General features: G+C 33.6%; 1 protein-coding gene across 4 annotated transcripts in view; it reads left to right on the forward strand.

The window, feature by feature from the left end:
* The window catches only part of LOC138304937 (serine-rich adhesin for platelets-like), a 70,398-nt gene that overhangs the window by 27,047 nt on the left and 18,990 nt on the right, over window positions 1-24,361 (forward strand). For 3 of the 4 annotated variants that reach the window (XM_069245351.1, XM_069245352.1, XM_069245350.1), the window contains exons 2-7: window positions 4,596-5,695; window positions 12,067-12,237; window positions 13,008-13,097; window positions 13,855-14,364; window positions 14,890-15,042; window positions 23,925-24,056. In XM_069245351.1, coding sequence (XP_069101452.1) covers window positions 4,676-5,695; window positions 12,067-12,237; window positions 13,008-13,097; window positions 13,855-14,364; window positions 14,890-15,042; window positions 23,925-24,056 — 2,076 coding nt within the window. In that variant the 5' untranslated portion in view covers window positions 4,596-4,675. The remainder of the gene's footprint in view (window positions 1-4,595; window positions 5,696-12,066; window positions 12,238-13,007; window positions 13,098-13,854; window positions 14,365-14,889; window positions 15,043-23,924; window positions 24,057-24,361) is intronic. The other variant, XM_069245353.1, reaches the window with a different exon arrangement.

Here is a 24,361-nt window from a genome sequence, read left to right on the forward strand (position 1 = left end):
ATGTAAGCGATAATGTTATGCAGACATATTGTCGGTTAAACCTTTGATCAAAAACAGGTTTTAATCATTAGTCATTTGTCAATTTCAAATATTTGCATTTAAGAGTTAATTACGAAGGGGTAATTGACTAGAAGCTTTATTGTTCAAACTAAATTAAAAGTACAGTTACCTTGACGGAACCCGATATCCGGATACCTGATGTTATCAAATTTCTGGCATCTGTCCAAAAACCAGCCAGGAATGTTTTACGAAACTGCTAAACGGATATGGCAGAATGTATTAACTGCTTATTAATTGTCTCCCCATGATACAGTGGTTTATTGCATTGTTTTAGCTTACTGTTTCTTAAGCTATTGACAAAACCCAAAAACAGAACATTAAATTGATATTACTATCAATGAATATGAGCAGTGCTACAAATGACCATATGGAACTTTAAACGTTTGGTATGACTCCATTGATTTTTATAACAATTTTCAAATCAGAGGTTTACGTTTAAAAATACACAAGGGAACTTGACTTTATTGATGCAGAAGTTAATAGAGTATTAGTTACAGGTTGATCGGATCGCTTTCTTACTGTCTTGGCTTACTGACCAACTTCGAATATCTTAAAGAACAGGTCCCATCCCTATATCAAGAATCAAAATATATATATACCACTGTTACTTCCTTCAATAACACATTTTTTTAAATTATAATAATGCAACATTCACATTTTTATTAAGATTAAGGAAAAGTAAGATTATTTTATTCCAAATTGATTCCCCAAATTTAACTTTATTTTGTACCCCTTCAATGGTGTTTCGTTTACGATATCTGAAAAATCTATTTAAAAAAGGTGATATTAGATGTTTCAAAAGGTCGATTTAACATCAGAACCATTCAAATTAAAAGGTTCATAATATTCTGACTTTCATATTTTGTTTTAGCAAAGAATATAACTTACTTTTTTAAATGATAGGATTTCAGTCTACATCCTTCTGTACTAAAATAAATGTTAATTTCATATTTCATAAAGATTATGCGTCGTCCCATTTATGTAAACATTATAAGTGATATCCTTTCTTCTACGATAATGAGAAATGGCAGATCGTTCGACTGTAAATTGTAATAACCTTTAATATTAATCATATTATGTTTCTATTCTATTTTGACTATATTTCCCCCTGCGTTATCCTCCACAATCAGCCCCGACCTGCCGAACCCAAAATAATCCACTTCAAGGACCATCAGTTGATGTTGATATAGTGAAATCATGACGCATTACACAGTGCCGGTAAATGTTGGTAAATACCCCTTCAATGAGATTGATTGGTGTAATCTGCAATCTGAACCGTCATGTATTAATCATTCGGAACATTAAGTACAGAAAAGAAAAGACATGCCCAAGTCTTCGATTATGAAAGCCCAGTGCTATGAGGTTATGATCACAGTTCACGCAGACAGCAAATATTTGCGTATTCGTTGGGGATATTTATTAACACGCCGAGGAATGGTTACCTTGCAGATATTACGTTGGGTTGTTTAACAAGGGAAATTCACGCACACACCACCGCCACCAAACCCAATAGCTGTTGTTTGACAAGGAACCACATGAATCATAATAAAAGCGTCTTGTTACTTTAATAATTGTCAAATAACCATTGATCTATATAACTCCATGTAATAGGTGAAGGTGGCCCAATGGTTAAGGTCTCTGATATCCTACCCCAAGCATTGAATCGCGTGTTTGATGTCTACATGTGAGTAAGTGCGATGTTCTGAACATAGGACAATGGTATTTTCACTGGAATACCATAATGAGCTGTTTCTATTACAAAAAAGCTAATGTCATAGATAAATGACCATTCTTGCTTTGGCAATTTTTGTCTAGCTCTTACACAAAACAGCAAAGGCACGTATGATGATACCCTATTCTTGTTTAATTTGTAATCCCGTGTACTTTATCGGAAAAGTACATTTATCAGGCTATGATTTTGATGCATTAAGGTATCTGTAAGCTCATCACCGAAGGGAACCCATGACCAACAATTGCTATTGACAAAGACGGCATCTAGACATTGTTTATAATTTTAATACTCTTTAGTTCGTCTTATTTCCAATTGATTGCCATTGTTTCTATTCTATCCACTAGTTGGACATACAATTGTAAATTCGTATGGCGAGTGTCATCGATGAATATTTAATGTCAGTCTTTGCACAGTTCATTGTTTTGTGTTTCATAGAGTATAACATGGTCTGATTAGAATGTCTGTAGTACTTTAAGTCTAACCACAGAATGGATAAAATGAATACAAAACAAAGAATGAAAGAGAAACAAGGATATTATGATTTCCTCTTTATCGACAACAATGCATACAATACTATATAAGCATCATTTGACGACGGTATAGCATATGCAGTCTATAAAGACCACTCAAAGAGTACAATTTTATCGCCAAGTGGTCTTTATACAATCAAATGATATTAGTCATTTGTCTTATTAAGCAGGTGGTCGTTGTACAGAGTTGGTCTTTAAGGCAGGTTTTATTGTATTTAAATATTTGAGTTGAGTTGCAGTAATGAAGTTTGGTGAAGGGGTGATGTCCAAGTCATTTACTTTGTGCTTGTCAGGGTTAGCCATCCTAGTACTTATGCTGTGGTTAACGACCAGTTACAGGAATAAGAACTGGAATAGCAGCCAAATTCTATTAATTTATTGTTATAATCATATGTTTATCCCCTTTACTTTGTAATCTCACTCCCATTTTTACCTCATGCCTGTCTGCTCACATGCAGCAGCCAATGTGGTAAGGTTTCGTGTGTTGTGTAATTGATATATAAATATTGAATACATTATTCTAACGATTGCCACTTTATTACACTTAGTCACGCATGTCTCCGCTAGGGGTAGTAATGATTCTGCGCCTGTAGATCGGGCTAGGTGATTTCTCATCTGTTTAATTTAACACCCTGTCCGAGTGGTTTTGGTGTCTGACATTCTGCCACTAGACCTGCATCCCGTAGTCACGATTTAGGCGCACAAATGACGCAACTGCAAGTTGCGAAAGTGCAACACAGGAGATATATATCATTTGCAATGTTTCCACTTTCGTATTCTATGAAATTTCGTCGCATCCTTGTAACGTAAAACACGTCCAAATTGAAATTACTCACTAAACTGTTTTTTTGTCGATTTTCTGTTTAAAAATCTGTAATTCACCATAAAACGATTTTTGATTTATTTTCGGTTTTCAATTATAATGTGTTCATTATAAAGTTTTATGTAAAATCAGATTATTATTGTTGGTTTGTTTTCAAAGTTATAAAAAGTTTATAAGTTATAAAAACGTATGATGCATTAAAACACTATAAAAATACAAAAGTTTCCTTCCAAGCAGCACGTAGACGGTACCGGTGTAGTATTACAAGCTAATCGGGTAACCGTAATTATGTTACGCTAGTTTACCCAATGCTGTGTACATACAGACATCTACCCCCAACACACATCCAAAAAATGATACCGCGAATGATACATAAACCTTAAAGTATACAGCTAATTAAATATTTTAGTTTATATCTATTCATCTTTTCGCAATATGATTTTTAAGAATACCATTATTTAGATTGATGTTTAGTTTGACATCTAATAAACAGCCGATCACCCTGAACGTCAGAAGTTTTGTCTTGCTTGAAGAAATAATACCGATATTTGAACTGTATGGTATTACACATCTGGCGGCCGTCCAGATCCTGCTGTAGCCTTATCACGGCCAATACAATTTAGTTGAATGCTTCTCTCAAAGTTGAACAATACTTTCCTACTTATCGGCATCTGGTTGAATATTATCATCGATTCTTCCCCTTCCTTCGTATTTCACCAGTCGTTTGATAGAACCTGGGCTAGTTTGATTCCACGTTTTGCAGGACTCGATCGACTGATAACTCCTAGCTTGTTTAGATTGTTCAGACACAATATGGTACTTATGTGTTAAAAGGATCTGTTTATGACCATGGATTAACATTTAAAGTATTCTTTGTGACACACAAAAGGCAAACGATGATAGACTGATGGATTTTATAATTTTCTTCTTAAGAGGTTTTAAATTGCATGGACAATTTTTTCTTTGAGGGATTATTATGTTTCGTTTCTTCCAGAGGTGATATATATTATCTTTATTTTTTTCAATTATTGTTAATTATTTTAGAGAAATACTTTTGTATTGTGTGTTTCAAATATAATTGTGAATTTTGAAATATAAGCGCAAAATGTTTATATCAGTGCACAATGTGCCGAACATATCTCTAATTTTGTCGTAGATTTTACATGATTCAATAATTTGCCAATCATAGGAATATATTTTAGAAACTTCGTTGATAGCATAAAGTCGTAAAATATGATTGCATGAATCATACATTGAGTCGATTTTACATGCTTTATGTGTATACTTAGTACTTGTGCTCATATTTCATTTGCTGTTTTACTTTCAAGGTGGTTGAAAAAATAAAAAATAATTGTTATGGAATTTAATATAGTGCATGCGTTTTTTCATGTGTTCAAAATTTTGATATTGACAATTGTTTTTAAATTTCATTATTGTTTTTATGTTCCAGGTTGAAAAAGGCTAGATGATGCCATGTTGGAATTTGACCTGTGCTGCTTTTTTCTTATATTGTGAAACTAAACAGAAGCGATGGGATCAGGCTTCAGTTCCGTGTGTTCCAGTAATAGGTCTGTAGTCATAGCGAACAGCGTACGCCAAGTGAGAGATCGGGGTAGTGTGCCGTCGATACGTCCAGCAGCTCCAGACCAGCGTCTCCCAAACGTCCCCGGCAAGCTTCGACCATGCATTTCTAGAGATTCTGGTATTGTAGAAAATGAAATACCGCATGGACAGAGCACCGACTTCTCAAGGTCAGACAGTGATCTGAACGTTCATGAAGATACTGGTGAGTCAAGTGATTCTGATGAAACTATCTATTCCGAAAAGAATTCTGTGCATACATCAAGGCCGCATTCATGCCGATTGGGAGATCGCAGGAGATCTCAAAAGTTGAAGGACAGCGGAGACTCTTTAGTAGCAGAGGACAGGCTAGTTCAATATTTGCGTGCATCTCGTAGTTTAGGCACAGAAGGTGACTTTGACGAAAACATTCCTAGTAGTCGAATCGCAGACGACGGCGAAGATGACGATAATGACGAAGACAGCTTTTATGGAAATTGCAATAATAATAGAAAGAATTACAGTAGAAGTTCCCATAAACGTAAGAGCTCATCTCGGTTAAGAAGTGGCCGCAGTGTTAGTAAGCGAAGCAGTACAGTGACGGAGAGCTACGAAGATAGTGATTCAGATTCAGAAAATTATAGTGATTCAGATTTTTGGACAATTCCGGACGAAACAGGAATGCCAAGTAAAAAGACTGACGACAGGAACAGAAAAGGATGGGTCACTCATGAAGACCGGACATCGTATGATAATTATTCCTCTTCCGGTTCCATGACACCAACTCCGAGGTCAAGTCAAGGTCAAACTTTAGATTACTACAGAATCGTAAGTGACAGTTACGAGCGTTATGGTGCCAATTTGCACAAGAAGGCCAGCGAGCGCTCCATATCCAGTATCATACTAATGCCGATTGCTGACTTGCGTTCACCCACTAACATGGATTGGTATAATGAGCCACCTAACAGCTTGCCATCCCACCTCCAAAGGGTGAGTGTCTACACTGGCTCGTGTAGTAATATCACCCTTATGGTACAATGCTTTACACACACACACATATATATATATATATATTGTGTGTGTTCTCTTGCATGTTTAATACCATCTTCGATTCCAGGAGTTACTATCACTGTCATTATATCCACCTCAGAACTATTTATAGCAAATCTGAAGGCTCTGTTTGAGACAACAGATGAGACAGGTAGTTTTTGCTAATAAATTTACGTCAAAGGAACCGAAAAACGCTATGTTGTATGACTTTCAAGTTGGGCGTCGCTCTATGTAATCCTCAAAGAAATTATCTGTACACACCTGCGATTGGTCAGTATTTTATCCTGAACTACCTGCAGTTTTGCTATGACATAGTCCAGGGGTGGATATTACGACAGTGATGGTAACCCCTGGAATATCGAGGATGGTTAGTACGAATTCAAGTACAATGTATAATCTGGATATAGCTAGCCAAACTCCGAAATATCTTTTGATAATGCAATATCTTATTTGCAAATTTCTTTGAGAATATGTATTAGGTATTACGTCATCGGTTTTTATATTTCCTCTCACAAACTAATGACGAAACAGTAAATGTACGTCAAAAAAACCCGGAATACTGCCTAAAAATACAATTAAGAAATAGCGAACGATTTTAGGATACAAATTATCATTTGACAAAAAGTCTTATTTGTTCTACAACGATATAAATAATATTTATAGGCTGTGCAGAATTTTAATATACATCTGTCATTTTTTATCTACGCGAATATTGAATGTACAGGCGGTTTAAAGCAAAATATCTGGTTTATGTCTTGAACGAAAATCTATCCTCAGCTCTCCACGTATTGTAAACTGGTTTTATTCATTTTTTTCTTGTAGTTTTTTTCTAAGAATTTTTTATGTGTGGACAATTGTATGCATGCTCCGATTGCTTTCTTGTGCACCAAACCCAACTTCCTCTATATTTGCATGAACCTTATATACTCCCATTATAGTTCAAAAAATGTCATCTTCATTTCATTTGAATAGTTCGTAAGTCGACCAGTGGGCATTGAATCGTTAATTATATAGAGCTGCATTACTAAGAGCTGGCTCAGTTCACCATATCTTTGGCTATTAGTATTCTAGAAGGATAGGATGAAACAGTGTGGTATGGCGTTCTTCCCAAGCATCAAGGATAGTCCTAGGGAGAGGGGGGGGGGGCACTGGATGGGAGAGGGGGGACACTGGATGGAGCATTTTCAATATAAAAAACTTTTATCCGTATACACAAAATCCTTTATAAAGTCTAGTGTTAACGATAGCAAAACCATAGTATTCTGTTTAAGATTAGTAAACATCTTTTATCAACAGTCTTGGACATTAAAAAATCCCTTATATTAAAATTCTCTATATGGAAGCATTACAGTAGTTAAGAAAAGTTCATTAACTTTAGAGTTCTTATTTAGCTTCTGTAACGCTTTTCTATGGAGAATTTTAAGTTAAGGAATTCCTTATCGTTATGGAATGTTGATGTATCTGGGGCCAATCCCAACCAGATGGCTAGCTGCTTTGTTCTTCCAGGACTTATCAATAATTGGAAGGGTCAAAAGTATTCAAAGTAAAAGCAGACAACAAATTGCAAATATGAAATAAAAAGTTTAAATGTTTGTTATGATATCATGGGCCATAGTTATCTGAACCAGGAGTTATCTCTCCTTGTTAAGGTTTCTTACGAATGAAAACGGGAACTTAACCAAGATTAATCCGTCATGGCAATGGGACCCACGTCACTGAATACCAGCTGTCAGTGTATATATATTGTTAATCTCAAGCTTAATACATACATATTTATATACAAAGACATTTATAATGGCAAAAGCCCCTATCAAACATTTCGAAAATGTAGAATAGGCAGGTATACTTAAGATTCGAAGAGAAGTGTTTTTGAGAGTTCTACTTTAAGTGTTTTAAAATGTTTGGGATCAATGCTCAGGTCATGATTTACACTCATGAGAAGCACGTGTATTGTATATAGATTCAAGGACGACTAATTCACGGTTCAGTGGTTTTGTAGGTTACACAATACCATTTGGCATTAGACAGACTAGCGTGGAACCTCTGTGGCGATCGTTCTGTATTACACAATACCAATAATACTTACATACCAAGTGTATTTTGTTAAAATCTTGATTGAATGTATGAATGTCAATATTCTAATTTGGTTTATAGCTATGTTAACAACTACCTCTTTACGAATTTAGGTAAATAATAAAGATTTTGTCAATATTTCATATATGTAGTTTGGTTTAGGCTAACCCAGACAAATTTTCTACTAAAATGTTGTATAGTGCTATTATCGGAAACAAACATATAAAAGTAGTAAAGCTTGGTTCTCTAAGGGTATCTAATGGAACTAGAAGTAGATTTTCGTTATGAAGACTATGAATGAACCACTTCTTTGTTACAGCGTTCACTGAAAGGCGCAATTTTAAAGTTTACTTATGTCATAATGCGTATTGTATAGCATTATCAGATGTAGGTTTTTTAGATGACGTCATAAAGATACCGTTGCCAGGCAACATGACCATCTCGTTGCTATGTTGTATGAATGACCAAATACATTGCTATCCACCCGATGTGTCAGGGATATTAAAGCGATCGCAATGACAGATGGGGAAAGACTGTTTAATCACTTCGGGTGCAGTAAGGCCAATATGTTATTTAGAATGCTGCTAGGGATTGGCGTTTTACCTGTAAAAATGGTCAGGTGCATTTAATTATTGATGTCTAAGAACTATATTGCGTCGCAGTGTACATTGTAAGGAAGTAATTTAATATTGTCTCCTTATCACCTGCTGCAAGTTACGATAAAACTATTCTTAATCAGCCGCCATGTCAAATTCAGTTCCATATCGGTCTGTCTGCTTTCTATACTGACAACGCCGATTGCACCAGCATTATAAATTATGCCTAAAATTCCCTTTTTTAATCTTGCTTCACTGACATCCTGCTAATAATATACATTAAATCGAAACGATGTAATGTGAATTAAAGTTCAATGTCATAGTTTCTCCTGCTTGATAGGATTAGAGAGACACAACTTATGAACTGAGATTTCAAATTACACGCAAAAGCATCATTTGCAAACAATAATACTATACAGACAGTAGAGTAGAGTATGATGCATCGGTCAGTAATTCAATAACGAAATATTGATTTTTATTTTTGGCAGCTTTATTTTCGATGGTTAACACTATAATGCGGCTGATTTTTTAGATGGTGAACTCAACATAAGCTGGAGTTGTTTATTTGGGTAAAGGAAAGTTGTTTTAATAGACCTAATCTATCTGGTACCTAAAATTATCGGTTTGTGTACATTACTCTTGTTGTAGATTACATACCAAATACCACCATTGCAGGTTATATACCTTCCAAGGAACGCATCGTAAACATGCTGCTGTAATGGCGGGCACAATACAAATGAAATAAATAAAAAATAACATAATACTAAAAAAAATTATTTTATGATGATGGGATTAAAAAGACATAATTTCACCAAGAAAGACCATATCAAATAGGAAAACATAACAATTTAACAGATTATGTCATTGAACTAACGATCTACAACCCCATAGTGATTTAGATATATGTAGGTAGACACCTTTGCAATAATTCGACTTCTTATTAAGCCATTTTAATGGTGCAGTAGTCATAGCATTGTGTATTGAAGTATAAGCCTACTTTGTCACATCCTTTTTTGGCATGGATTTTAGTCCTTATGGGGATTGGAAATTTAGTTGTCACATAGAATAGATTTGCTAGACCAGGGCACAGGTTCATCAACATTAATTAATTGTAAGAAATTCATGAAAGCAAAATTCTCCATAGAAAACCATAAGAGAGGGTAAGGAAAACCAAACTTTTTTCCGTTTTCTGTGTTGCTTTTCTATGGAGAATTTAAAGTTAAATAAATTTCTTAAAGTCAATGAATGTCGATAAAACTGGAATTCTAGAAGGACCAGATATCAAAGGATTAAGACGTAATCATCTGGGTATCTAATATTTAAATGACATTTCATATTCAAATACTTATTGACAATAGGAGCAGTGACATATTTCAAGCATGTGCAAAAAAGTGTTATTTAACCTTTGTCCTTTGTTAGTGAGGAAGCATCCTCTATACTCCAGGGGTTCCGATCACTTACGATCTCTACACCCCTGGACTATCTCATAGTGAAATTGAAGGCAGCTCAGCTGAAAATATTTGACCAATCACAGACCAGCAAAGATTTCCTTTGAAGACTACAGAGAGAGCGACTCCCAACTTCAAAGCCACATAGTCAACCACAGTGTACCGTTATACGGCTCTTTTGATGTACATCAAAGGACTAAATTACCTGTTCTGTTCTGTTGCCTCCAGTTTTACGATGAGATAGTCCAGGGGTGTAGAGATCGTAAGTGATCGGAACCCCTGGAGTATCGAGGATGGTTAGGAAGTAGTTATTTGTATATAAAATTAATGCAATACAAAAAAATATATTGCTGAGTGATAAATAGTTGTCTTGTCATCATTTATGTTTTCTAGTCAATTTTCAATTTCTATATAGTACAATTTCTATGTATATCCATGACTATATTTCAAATGAATTCGAATTATAGACCTTGCAGAGACGTAAGATGTTTGAAACTGTTCACACTATCTGTATTTTATCTTTTATTCCTGTCGTTCTTTATAAACACGGCTATTCATAAGATGTAAATTTCAAAGTGAACCAAGCAATTTGTCACTACTTTCAACGTATTATCATCACGTTGGTTTTCGTAGTTTTTTATCTAGGCAATTAGACTGGTTTGTCCTGGGTAAAATATACAGGACAGCATCCTCGATCTGGTGCATCATGTCAATTATGATAATTAACAAGATGGAGATGAAACAGACATTGATCAAGTATTCAAACTCCAATTCATGAAATACAAATATGCATAAAAATGTCATTTATTCACGCCACAGTTAGTAAATATATATATCAAAACCTCATTCCCAGCTGCTGTTTCATGTCTAGGTGCATAATAGACTTTCAATGCCATATTGGATTTTGAAGCATGTATTTGAAAAAAAATATGTTCCTGATGACTTGTTTCAGCCATTGTCATATAAGGATCTATATAATGTATTGTTTCAAGAGTATGTGGCAAGTAAATGGTACATTGATACTGTATCTCCCCCAGGTTTCAATTCTGTATTGGTAAAACTGGAATCCGAACAATGTAGTTATTATCTAGAATACTGAAGTTCTTTTGTCAATAGCTTGCTCCATACAGTTACGTATGAACGAGTGTTATTTGTAGCAAATCTAATTTTACTGTAATTCACGTTATGAATTCATATACATGTATAGCGATATTCTTTCATAAACGTGAAAATAAGTTAGATTATTCATCCTGAAATAGTGGATTAAATGAAAAATAGCAAACATTTACATGATTGCTGCTCATCAGCTATCTTCATCTGTTGAGTTTGAAATGCGGTGCATATTAATGACCATCGATTTTGAAACAAGTTTAACTGCATGCGCATGCTCATGGGAAGATTTTCAGACAGTGTGATCTAGATACAATATATATATGTTTTGTTTTGCTCGGATTTGGAAGCTGGTGATGGGATACTGGAGTTGTTAGCAACCGTTAATCGAATCATTTTTTTTATTTTACTTAATACGTTATGTAACATGCTGTCATGGCTTCGCTGGTGAGTAGTCGTACGAAATCTTTATTTTAGTATTTCAGAATATATCTCTGAATGCGTAATTAATCTTTTTAAAATATTTTTATAAGAACGTTACTCGTGAGTTATCTTGATTTCATTTTATTACACTCCTATACATTTTAGCTTTGACCAGGAGTGTGTTTGATAAATGCTATTTGAATTGCTTCACTTGCTGATTAAGCGATGCACTTAATGCATGCGATCTGCTGCCAAATAAACTCATATCTGACTTGCTTTCTCAAAAAGTGAGATTAAAGAAAATCATATTTTTACCAGAATAATGTTTATCAACCGATTTTTTTTTTTTTTTTTTTTTTTTTACAAAATTTGATCAATGCAGTTAATATTCTGGGTTCAATCTGATTAGAGTCATACTCGTTTCAGTAAAGCTACTCTCCGTTACAGAAGACTGTTTCAAGGTTTATCCTTCCGGCCCTATTTAAATATTAAATGGCCGTTAGAACTTAGAGGGATTAATCCACACACTTCGTGAAATAATTATGTCTGAATGAAGATAAGTATTGTTAGTTTCGGTTTTTTTTGTGTGTGTTTTTTGTTGTTGTTTATTTTTCTTATTTTTTTTTAAATTTTTAAACAAACTATTGGTGAATTTCCACAGAGAATGGATGACTTAGTGGAGGCCTTTTTGGATGCGTTACAAGACAAGCACGAGCATGGGGAGCTGAGCCAATCAGAATACGAGATAATCATGCGCAATCTACGCCACCAGCTCGTCGATTTCGTGTTCACTTGCATCGCTAACGACATTACCCCCCGCGTGGAAATCCAGGTAACGTATTAACCAATATTACCATATGCGTGAAGATGATTACGAAATTGAATTTCGATTATCTTCAAATGTAAGCGTATGAAATATCAAAAGAAAAAAAGGAAGAGTTAATTAAATGATATGCACTGTGTGCATTAATTATTCAAGGGAGTCTTGAAGATAATTTTGCGAAATATTACGAAACACGTTCACAGAAAGGAAAATTCATCTCAGTACAGTTATTAATTACTTAATTTTCTTATTATACTATTTATACTTTTAATTCCAATTAATAGTAATTGATTCTATCTGATGTAGACATACGAAAGGTTTACATTTATTATATTATTAAGTTCTTAAATCTTTTATTCTCTGTTATTAATTTGTAATCCTAAGTAATATCCAGGGCTAAACTGTTAGTATAGTTCTTTAAACTTACTTGTTTTGGTTCCAAATCTATTGTTAAGATTCAACGTTGAAATAAACCTGCATTTAATATGCGATTAAATTTCAACCTTTGATATTTAAACCTGATGAAATTTTACCAACAGACGTGGTATTCTACACCTGTCAAAAGCTTAATTTTACACTATCTATTGTTGAGAAGATAATTAAGTATATTTTATGAAATATTTATTTATTTATTCTCAAATAGTGTGTAGAGGTAAGTAATTTTCACGTTTGACTGATATTTCTAAATTAGTCATAAATGTTTTGTTTTCACTGACACACTGACAATGTCTTGTGTTATAGAAATTTGAATTTATCGCCGAGTTTTAACGCTATTTCAGGCCAACACACAATCGTTGTTTACGGACCCTGGAACTAATGGGAATTCTTCTTGGACAGTGGAAATACAGCTAAAAACTTCTGACGAAGAGGTAAGGAAACTCCAAAAATGAAAATGGCGGCCGGTTGGGCAGCCATTTATGTTTTTGTTGTAGTTACAATAGAATAGTTAAGGAAGTTTCTTTAGAACGTTGATTCCTTTAATTTCAAGAGAATGACTGCATTTTTGTAAAAGGTTGTAAATAGTTTCCTAAAACCTATTTACCAAAGTTTTCGAAAATTAAAATATCATGAAATTCCATTGAGTAAAGGATTATTATTCGCCATCTTTAATTTTTTATTTTCAGTTTATTATGTGTCCACAAACATTTTTTCTTATTTTCTCCATTATTTCAATCTATATTTCATAATAATTGTTATGATGTGCGATAAATTAGTGAGATGATATTCTTATTTTCGTTCAGACAAATTAATAAGCGATATTACTATAACCTGTTTGGTTTGTTTTAATCCTAGATGAGCACTCAGAACATAATTAATCAACTCCTATTTATCATTTCTAATGCGTGAACCAGCTCAATAAAATTAAGACTAGAAATGTGAATCGTATTGGATTTCATCTACTTATTAATTAATTACTTTAGGGATGATTAAAGCAATGGCGTATTTAAAAGAATACAAAAAAATAGCATTTTCATTATTAATTACAATTCATATAACGTGTCAATTTAGATACGCTCTTCATTGCTTGATATACCATTCACTACTCTAATGACAATCATTCCGTCTGATTGAGCCAGGTCTCAATGGGAATTATTTGTTTATGTTTTATGCATATTCATTTTAAAGATTCTGCAAACATCTGAAAAACAACTTGCTCAAAAACTGGTACAGAAGGGATCGCAAATCACTCGGGAGGATATAGCTATTTTACTCGGTGATCATTTGAGGACAATTGAACAGCTTCAGCACGTGCGAGACTCGGGTCGTCTGCAGCAAGCGGATGCTGTAGAGGACAAGCACCGCCTGACATCAGCGCCCTCTCCCCGAAAAGGCTCTGCTAACATGAGCTCAAAGAGAAAGAAAGTCCCCAGCAGTGCTCCCAACAAGTCTAGTCGATCCGAGAAGGGACGGATAAGTGGCAACCATAACGTCCTCACCAACTGCCTCCGTCCTCAAACCAAGGACGACGACCTCCCTGGTAGGGTTCAGGTTTGCACAGTTAGTGATGGCTTCAGCAACGAGGAAAACAGCGACAGTACCATCGAGAACCTTTCTGACTCCGAGCAAACACGTTCTATCAGGAAAAGCGCATCTCTTGATGAAAGGCGATTACGTCAAAGCAAGCACTTCGATCAGGTAAGTTTCACGGTCTAGTTGATATTTTGACGTCAGTTGCAACGACCTAAATATCAAATCTTCTTTTATTGTATTCAGTCGGTCCATGAAGATGCAAACGCAAGCATTTTGATTATTACCTGTGCTTGTCAATAATATTGATTAATTTGTCAGTTAATTCTTAATTGTAATTAACAAAACCTGTTAAACAATAATAAGGTATCATATTGCATCAATCAATGTGGCTCTGTTTTATACCCTAAAATGCAATTTGTGAAACGGATCACGCGAGTCCCTGTCAATTACACGCTTGATATATTAACTTCAAAGTCAGATGTGACAAAGAATAGTCAGGCACTTATTCAGTTAGCACATTTTTCTCACTCTCAATCTTATTACTACGCGGTCCAACAGTGACAAGTCGACCATGGCCGGTTCTAGTTCATCATCCGCGTTCAATGTAGCACTCCGAAAAACTATTACGTATTGAATTATTGATTGTGGTCACGGTGGATGAATCATTGATCTACAATTTTGTGGGTGTAGGCGCTGGATGAGAACGACTTGTCTCAGAGAGTAAGCGAACAGATATGGGATAAGTGGCGGACACTCGCTGACGAGGAATTCAGCCTCTTAATTGCAGAGAGTAGGGATTGCTTCATTCAAACATATGGCCAGTACTTAGAAGAACCTTGCAAGGTAGGTTGAGCACATGATTTGAAATTCTTATTCAAAGTGCCGCGTTAGAAAAAAACCCTTATGACAGCTTGATTTAGTTTTCATAACTGCGTAGAACTTATTGAAGTTGGTTTTAAAATCAAGTCATTCGAAAACCACAACTAAAGAGTATCTCCAGTACAGAAGCAACCCTAATGTCCAAAATAACTTAAAAAATTATGTCGATAATTAAAAAATCCAGGTGCTCCAGAGGAAACACAGGGTATTACTTCAACTTAATCAGAAATATTTCCCCTTGGGATTTTAGTTTATGATGACAACAAAATGATGAATCTGTGAAAAATTGTGTAATGACACAAATTGTTTTATAAAAAAAAACAATTGTTGATAAAAATATTCAATTCATTCCAATACGCCAATACAATATTGTGAATAACAAATGCTGTAAACTTAAATGTAAAAAGCAGCACGTTTCCTGAAATACATAAAGTTAAACGCTGAGCACAAATTGGTAAAACTTTGAGACTTATTTTTATAAATATTATCTTCAGATGAGAAATTATGCTTTTTGTAGAGATATTGTTACACAACTAGTGTAATTTTCACCAGTTGTATAACAATATCATATAAAATTTTAATTAAGAAATATTATTTAAAAAATGTTAGAGTAATTTTTACTAGCATATCAAGGGACACAACTCTTACTGTAATAAAAAGGATTTCGATTTATTGATTGGTGGGTCTTAACGTCTTAGTCGACTCTAGGACATTAAAATGATAATTAAATAAATAGGGGTTTCATGTTACTGTTTTATAACTAAAATTAATGTTAACAAGTCTTTATTCAGCAAACATAGCCATTTTAGATAAATAAGACGATTTGATGTTCTTTTCGGAGCAAGCATGTGATATAATGGTAGTTATGATATATTTTTCTTTAATTTTCATAATTTTGGAAGCAGTTTAACACAGTTGTACAAGTGTATACGTTATAATAACTTGTCATATTTTTAATATTTTTTGTTGTCATGGTTACCATATGGTATTGTAGCAGTGTACATTTTTGTTTCATTTTCACTATTAATACATCTGAAATATATTATTTAACATTTAACGCTGAATCTCAAAGCTATCAGTGCTTAAACTAAGTCACTCATGTCCGTATTAATTATAGATAAACAATTATCGATAAGCCATAAACCAAATAATACGGAAAAAATAGACAGGCTAAATTTAATATGTTATCATAAACAGGGTGCCATCAATTATAAATCATACCTGCATGGTTGCAGAAGCATATCGTAGCAGTATAATATGCACGTGCTGTGTGTAAATTGGATTCAGTAGGTCGATTAATTAAGGTTTTAATTTCTTATGCAATAATCAATGAAGTAATTAGTTTCACACCATGGGGATGTATATTTGGAACATAATGGCATTGAATAACTATTACACAATTGCTATATATATATAAACAGAATCATGTTCTTCTATTACTTATTTTGTCTTAGCAATGAAAGTAAGTGTTTTGTAGATGTCCCTAAATCAATTATCTCTATGATATTAATTTCTTTATAAATTGTCAATTGACATTATTTTGTCCATTTACAACAGGAATGTTAAATTTTGAATCTTTTGTAATTTCAAATATAAAACTTATAAATAGAATAAATATAATATCTATAATTGATGTAAGTTTAAACTATTACTTTTGCCACCATTGGAGAGAATTTATATAGGCTTTGCCTGTTATTTAATCCATTTGACTTGTAACATCTTTGTCAATAAAATTTGTTGAAATGAAAAAATAAATAGAAACATCTAACGTTAACTATTCTACCTCCCTTTGCAATTGGGAAATTACTAGAAACTGTTATAATTTTGTGCTTTTTCGTCGCAACTCTAACATATCTCAATCTTGACAAAATGGCACATCTTTGAATCACCTTACAAACTAGTAAAGAAATACGCAGGTAACATTTCATACTGATAACGAAAGAAAACGTTATATTTCTCCTCTAGTAGTAAAAGTATATGCCTTTCTTATGGGTAACACTGGGCGTATTACGATGACTCTAGGTATTAAGTATCTGTGATATGAGGCCATTATGTAGAAATAAACAAACGATCTATCAAACTCTGAAAAATGTCAAACCACAATCTGAGGGCATTTGAAATGGCGTACCCCATATGACCCCTGTTTTATGAAGTTGACACTTCCCATCGAGAGTCATCATAACATTTATTTCTTATCTGACCCGTATCTTTGTTGGGGATCTGCTATTTGACAAAGTTTGAAATGTTAAAACAAACTCACCTATATAGTGAAGGACCAATCATACCTCGTACTGTGAAGATGAGATTAGCCTAATCGACAACACTTCACAGATAGCGGGGTATACACTTAAACACCATAAAATGATCACGAACAATAACTCACTTATCAGCTACTGGATGTAGATTTTTCCATTGTATATCCGGGTACATGTGAAGACAAAATAAATCTGTCGAAACTAGATCTAACCCTATATAGTCTGTAGTTTTCATTCGGCGTCGTGCGTTTGAATTCCAAGTGGTAAGGGTTGTTAGATTGCACTGGTAAAATGCTGATTGATGCTCCATCTCCTTGATTTATCTTACCGATATATGAAAACGAACAAACCAGCAAGCAAATTAAATAAACATCTTTTCTTTAATTGTTTGGTATCAGTATTAGTTAAACGATAGATATATGGCTGAAAAAAAAAAAATAAAAAAATAAAAATCATTTATATAAGATCAAGGAGAAAATTAGGTTTGACTTAACGGTAGTTTCGAGTATTCGTAGCCTTAAAGATGCCGGCAACATCGACATAAACGATACTCATCATTTCAATAATAACTGATGATGATAATAATTTATTTTATCTTTTGGTGCATACACAATCAGTACTTAATTCCATATAGGACATAGTGCCATATAGTTTTTTGGGGGAAGTAATCAATTATTTTTAATGTTTTTATCTTGATGTAAAATAAAAAGCACAAACTTTTTAATGATGGTAATGATATAAAGTAAGTATTTTTTTTATAACTAAAGAAAAATACTTATTCGTCTGCTACTGTTTTTGATAGTAAAAAAATATCAGCGGTGGATCATCTTTAAGAATACTTATCATAATAATAAAGGGTATTGAGATAACGAAATAACGAATAACAAAACAGAAAATGATTAAGTAAACGATTTTCTCAAATATAAATGGAATTTTTACGTCTTTTATACCTTTGGTTAAACAGAAACTCCTTTTGTTTTGTTCTCTTCATATGAAGCAGGCATGTAATATCTTAGATTTTGATTCGCTCAGATGTGTATGAAAACGCTCGCCAGTTGAATTTGATCCTTAACAGTATTTTGACAGGTGTTTTAACACTTATGATAAATTCCATAACACTAATGATAGACATTCCATTTTCTGACCACCTTTGTTAACGTATCTACGTCTATCTTACCACCATTACGTGTCAGATATTCGTGGTTTAAACGTGTCAATGCCAGAGTATTAAGAGTCGTGTAGATCAACACACATTAACACGTTATAATGTTTGTGTCAGGTAAAAAGTAACGGTAAATTGTCACAGGCCAAAGCTGTTTCGTAACTGCCTTTTGAGAGAGTCCACTTTCTCAAACTGGCCACTTTAGCTATAACCCGTTATAACAACAAAAACGCAGTAATTAATCATTTGTGTATATATCGTTAATGACAGCATCGGTGTTAGATTGTATAAATCTATTAAAAGGAAGTACACTTCGGTCATAAAATTGTTTTGTTGGGGATAATTTTCAATTTCAAAACAATTCAGACACGGTTGGGTTAGCATGAATGAGTGAGTGTTATAAACATAAACCCATTTCTGTCGGTATATGATCGTAGGTAATGTTACTATATATGAGTACTGTTTTCACAATATATCTGTCAAGAGAATAAAGTTAATGATATTTGGTTCTATGCAATTAAGCCTTCAAAATGACAAAAGCGTTATCTTAAAGAAATGTTATCTCAGACGTTTTTATTACTTTATTTCTGATATAAGTATTAGAATGGTTAAAGTTATCAAAACAGCTAATTATATTCCTAAATAACCGTATATTTGCAGATTCAAAACTTTATGCTCTCTAATTTGGTAAATGAGAATTGGAATATGTATCACTCAGTTACTTTGTGGCAAATATGTCTTCTGCTGTCTTTTTACTCATTGTGCAGCAGTTCATTACGTCGGTCGATGCTTTTACTTCCAATACTCAAGATTTTCTCTCCTTCATTAAAACTCAATGTGTTTTTTACCAATACTGTTGAATGACGCAAAACATTAAAGAACTGAACCAATTCTGCAATAATACACTATTTTGGTTTATAAATCTAAGTCTAATAAAAATAAATAAATAAATAATTTTAATATGTTTTGATTGCGTTAAACGTGGTATGAACGCAGTCTGATGCAGACATATTCAATGTTGAACGCAACTCCCACCCTTTTGATTACATAGGGGCATATGTAAATATATAAAAGTTATCAGCACTATTTTTGAAAATAATCCAGCATAATGCTTGCCATATTCACTCGGATACTGTTTTATGATACATGTTGTGTAAGCATGTGCTTCCCTCAGACTAGGCACGTGTTGCAGACGTATGTCTATTAAATCTTCTACATTATATATTCATTTTTTTCATTTCTCAATGGAAAATAATAAAAAGTCATAAATGTGTTGTTCATTATTAAGTGTCAATTATCGTCAAAAAATCATAATTGATATTTAATAACTATTCATTCAGTCCACAGAACTGTGATACCGGTTACGATTGAAACATTTTTTCTCTCTGTGAAATAGTCTACTACGTGACTGTCTCCACATTGTAGTATATATTTCATTATCTGCCAAATATCAATTAAATATCAATGAAATGACAGTTAATTGAAAGGTTAATTCATTATGTTGTCTATGATAACAATCCAAGTAGATTGTTAAAATTTCCTCGACAATACGTATTCATATGTCGGTGGTACATGATATACACAATGGATGTCACTTTCAATATATGAATTTAACACCACATAGAAATCCGCGGAAAGCAGATAGAGCGAATGTATAGAAATGTAATTCGGATATAGGAATGTTGGTATATCTAAATAAGATTGACTGCCAAGAACTGGTCTAATGAACAGACGGCGGTGGTATATTAAATATCGCACAGACTGGCTGTGTGATCCAGATAACACTGACCATGCTGTGAAACATGTCGTAGCTGGGGAAGTGACGGTATTTACACTTCTTTATGGTGACGAGATATTAAATTTATGAAAATATCCTTTGTTAGGACCATGCCATTTTAATCCATTGTGTTTATATAAGTCTGTTGACTGTATATTATTAATAGGCCTCGATAAATGATTTGAATTGGCGATAAAACCAGCATTGGTGCTTCCTTAGGAGTAATGGAATCTGCCTCTCTAACACAAACTTGTTCGTTAGCTAAATTGTCATCGCATCAAAGTTAATGTAGATAAACGAAAGACTATCAACGTCTGTTGAATTTCAAATAAATATATTCAGAGAAGTTTATAGTTCTCTGTATAATATGTATGTAAAATCACCATTTTTTTCGTTCATGGTTTGATGAACTTCTTTCAAGGACAGAATACCATTAATGGCTAGTCTTTAGAACAATCTTTTGTAGCCAACAGATTTCGTTACCTTTCATTTAGTTAAAAACCTATTGGGATGCATAGCAGGGTATTCCGTCTTTGCAGATTACGCAGTTATCTCCCCTGCGGGACGGTTTCTATTGTGACATCATTATATTTTGTTGAAGTGAAATCACACATTTTCTCCGAAAGCAAAAATGAAATTACGACGCAAACAAATAATGTCATTATAATTACCTATCCACATGGTCTCTTTAATATACAAAGGCAAAATATCATCAAAACCATAGTTTACAATCTTTCCAAGATGGTGTACAAGTACAATATGATTGTGTTTTCGTGTCATTTTAGGCTAACATTCACACTCAATAACACACTCTATTCTGATTACATCAATTATTCCCTCCTCCAATTGGATGTCGTCATATGAACCTACTCATGAACATAATTCAAATATAATTCAAATCAACTGGCTTTATGAATAGATGATAGCGTTGCTACGGATAGATATTGAATTTTCTCATGAATATTGTTGATGATTTTGTAAGTAATCACGTCAGTAGTGGCAATTAGTTCGTTAATTATTAGTACCTAGCAATTTCCTATATACAGACTGCACTGCGGTTAGATGAAACAGGAAGTTCGCCGATGGAATACTAAATATTGATGTTATACCAAACAATGCCGGCGTATCATTAGAATCTTGGCTGCTCGAAGTCTAGCCAGTCAGATAGAGATCGTTAAAACAGAACGTACAAACAGAAAGATACTACATATCAAATTTCAACATGTACCATAATCAACATTTTCATGACATGATTTCTAGATCATAAGAGATTGTTAATTTTACGTATGCATTTTGCATAAGATTAACAATGGATTTTTTTTTCTTTTCTTTCGTGAAACCAAGTTTTATACCACATGCTTTAAATCATTCATCTCAATACATATGTATGCTTATATTTGTCGTTTATGGTACTAACTTTATTCATCTATGAATCGTAAGTCATGTATTGTGATAGCAAATCAATCAAAACTTAATAGCTTACTAATGAATGCATTCCTCTATAGTCCGGCACATAAACTTAAAAACTAAAAATCAATAAATTAAAGTTGAATGGATAACATGCTTGTCTCATACTTTATGAATTCTGTATTTGTGTATTCTTACCGATTGTTGATGACTTCACTTCCTCACATCAAAACAGCCGCCTACAACTCGACACATTTTCATGACTGTGTCACTTTTGGACTAACACGTGAATGTTTTAGTGACAAACAATTGAATAAACATATTAGCTGTAATCGTTAAAGTTATGTGATTTTAATGAAGGTTTGGTTTACCAGTTAATTCAATTTCAATAGAATACAAGGCGTCTTTAGCACAGTCAACACTATCAAATTTAAACGGCCGCGATTGATAATGAAAAATGAAAATATTTGTTCAGCGTCATAAATAGAGATGTTTGCATGGTCTTTTGATGATCGATCTGGTATTGTATTGTCTACATCAGTCATAAGTGTATTACATTGTGTCAAATACAACCGTTGAGCATTCCGAAATAACATACAAGTCTTCACTTTAGGTTAAACATGACTCATTTACATGCATGTAATATACACCCACAGGAAAATGTGATTAAAAGAATAAGGCTATATAAACAGGAAGAGTATCATTATACGAACTGATAACACAAGTGCGCTACAATACGCAAATTATTTTGAGTCTAGCAAATCAGCTTTAAATTGGTAATACTGAAAATACCCATTTTTCTTATCACCAAATTACATGTTTTGAAGAACAAAGCTAAATCCAAGTGTATCTATAGAGTAAAAGGGTAAATGTGTCCACCAGATCAAATGCAATTTACATTTGATGTCAGTTGTATAGAGTTACAGGGAAATAATGTAGACAAATAATTATTAAAAAACCTAAGAAGATATTGTAAGCGTTCATTTTGAAACTTAACCATTCTTCAGTGCTTTGCCCGCAAAATTTGTTTGCGCTTGTTGCATTGTAGATATAGCAATTAGTGCGAATGTTCTCAATTATCATTGTGTTTACATGTTCAAAATAAATTTTGTACTAATATTTGATTATGCAAAAAGTTGAGTTAAAACACCACTCTCAAACGTAAGTTCAAGGTAGTGATTTTTATGGATATTCGAATGATTGATAAATGGATCCAAAATTTTAAATGTTCTAATATTGCGATCGCATAATGATGCATAGAAAGATAACAGGTACCATACTATTAATATATAATTAATTAAAACATACTATTACTAACTTTTTAGTGTAAATGTTAGATGTTGTGTTCATTTCGCTTTTTCTCAAAGGCAATCGATTGGATTCTATATAAGAACGTTGCTATTTAAAGTTTCAAATAGTCTGCTTACGTAACCATGGCATCCGTTTTACGTCATTCCTTTCGAAGAAAACGTAAATTGTTTGTGAGAAAATTGCAAAATGATGATGCAACGAAAATAATGATAAAAATACTACTTCATTATAAGACGCCTTATCTATTCGTTCATCAACCTTTCAGTTTATTTAGATTCAATAATGCGTTAAAATTATGAGTATACGCCTAAGATGTCTAATGAGATTTTTTGCCATAACTCTTTTATATGTAATTCATAACCATTTACCTTTAAGATCCATCCATGAAATTAAAGCACAAAACTTAAACTCTCTTCCGTTATATCCTTTTAATCGATCACCTGATGATAATAAAAGTTTCTGGAAAACACGTACGTTTTCGGATAAAACAGGATATGTAAATAACGGTAAGTACATAACGACTTATCTAAATCTACGTAAGGAATTTAAGTTTTATTGGGTAACTATTTATGCTTATACAGGCTTTGTTTCATTTACTGTAAAGAAGTACCTCATTCCGTAGGGGGTCTACAAATCTCAGAAGGGGTAAGAACATTAACCTGAAATTAACATAAGTTATATGCTTCTGCCAACAACGTTTTAATATGATTATACACTCACCCTGTTTATGCAATATCTTATCACTGTGGTTTACCACAAGGCGAGTGGTAAACTTGTGAACCCCTACCACTTCACTCGATTGTCTATGACAGATAATCTTCAACCAATGACCATGGGTCTCTGATATGGAACCCGTGATGCCAGACTAGCTATAAATCATGCAGATGTATGTTTAGACATTATATATATACTCAAGGTGTCCGTTGCTTGTCAGGTACAAACACACACGAACCTCACCACCAAGCCACCCCTCCATCCAGTCAAACCAGCAACGTCGTCTGCTTCTCCAACGAATCCAAGGTCACCCGATCCAAGGTCATCTGAGGGATGTATCGATATAGCTAATGTAAGTATCACCTTTATCTAATATATTATCTATATGCAAATTGTTAGTTCAGAGGATTCGGCAAACAAAACTTGTATTAGCTCAGCTAAAACATGTCCAAGTCTGATCCAAGTGTTGTTTGCTTTACGTCGGATTACAAATGTCACGATGTTATCTCTTGTACTCATTATTTAATGGCAATAAGATATATATACCGACAATTATGTTCCATCAATTAGCTATCTTATTCTCGCGCAAAATCGCGAAGGAAATAGCTGGATATGGTTGATGAAGTTTTGGGGTTAAACTAACAATGCTTAACAATA

This window comes from Argopecten irradians, chromosome 12, assembly GCF_041381155.1.
Source record: "Argopecten irradians isolate NY chromosome 12, Ai_NY, whole genome shotgun sequence".
Taxonomy (NCBI): domain Eukaryota; kingdom Metazoa; phylum Mollusca; class Bivalvia; order Pectinida; family Pectinidae; genus Argopecten; species Argopecten irradians.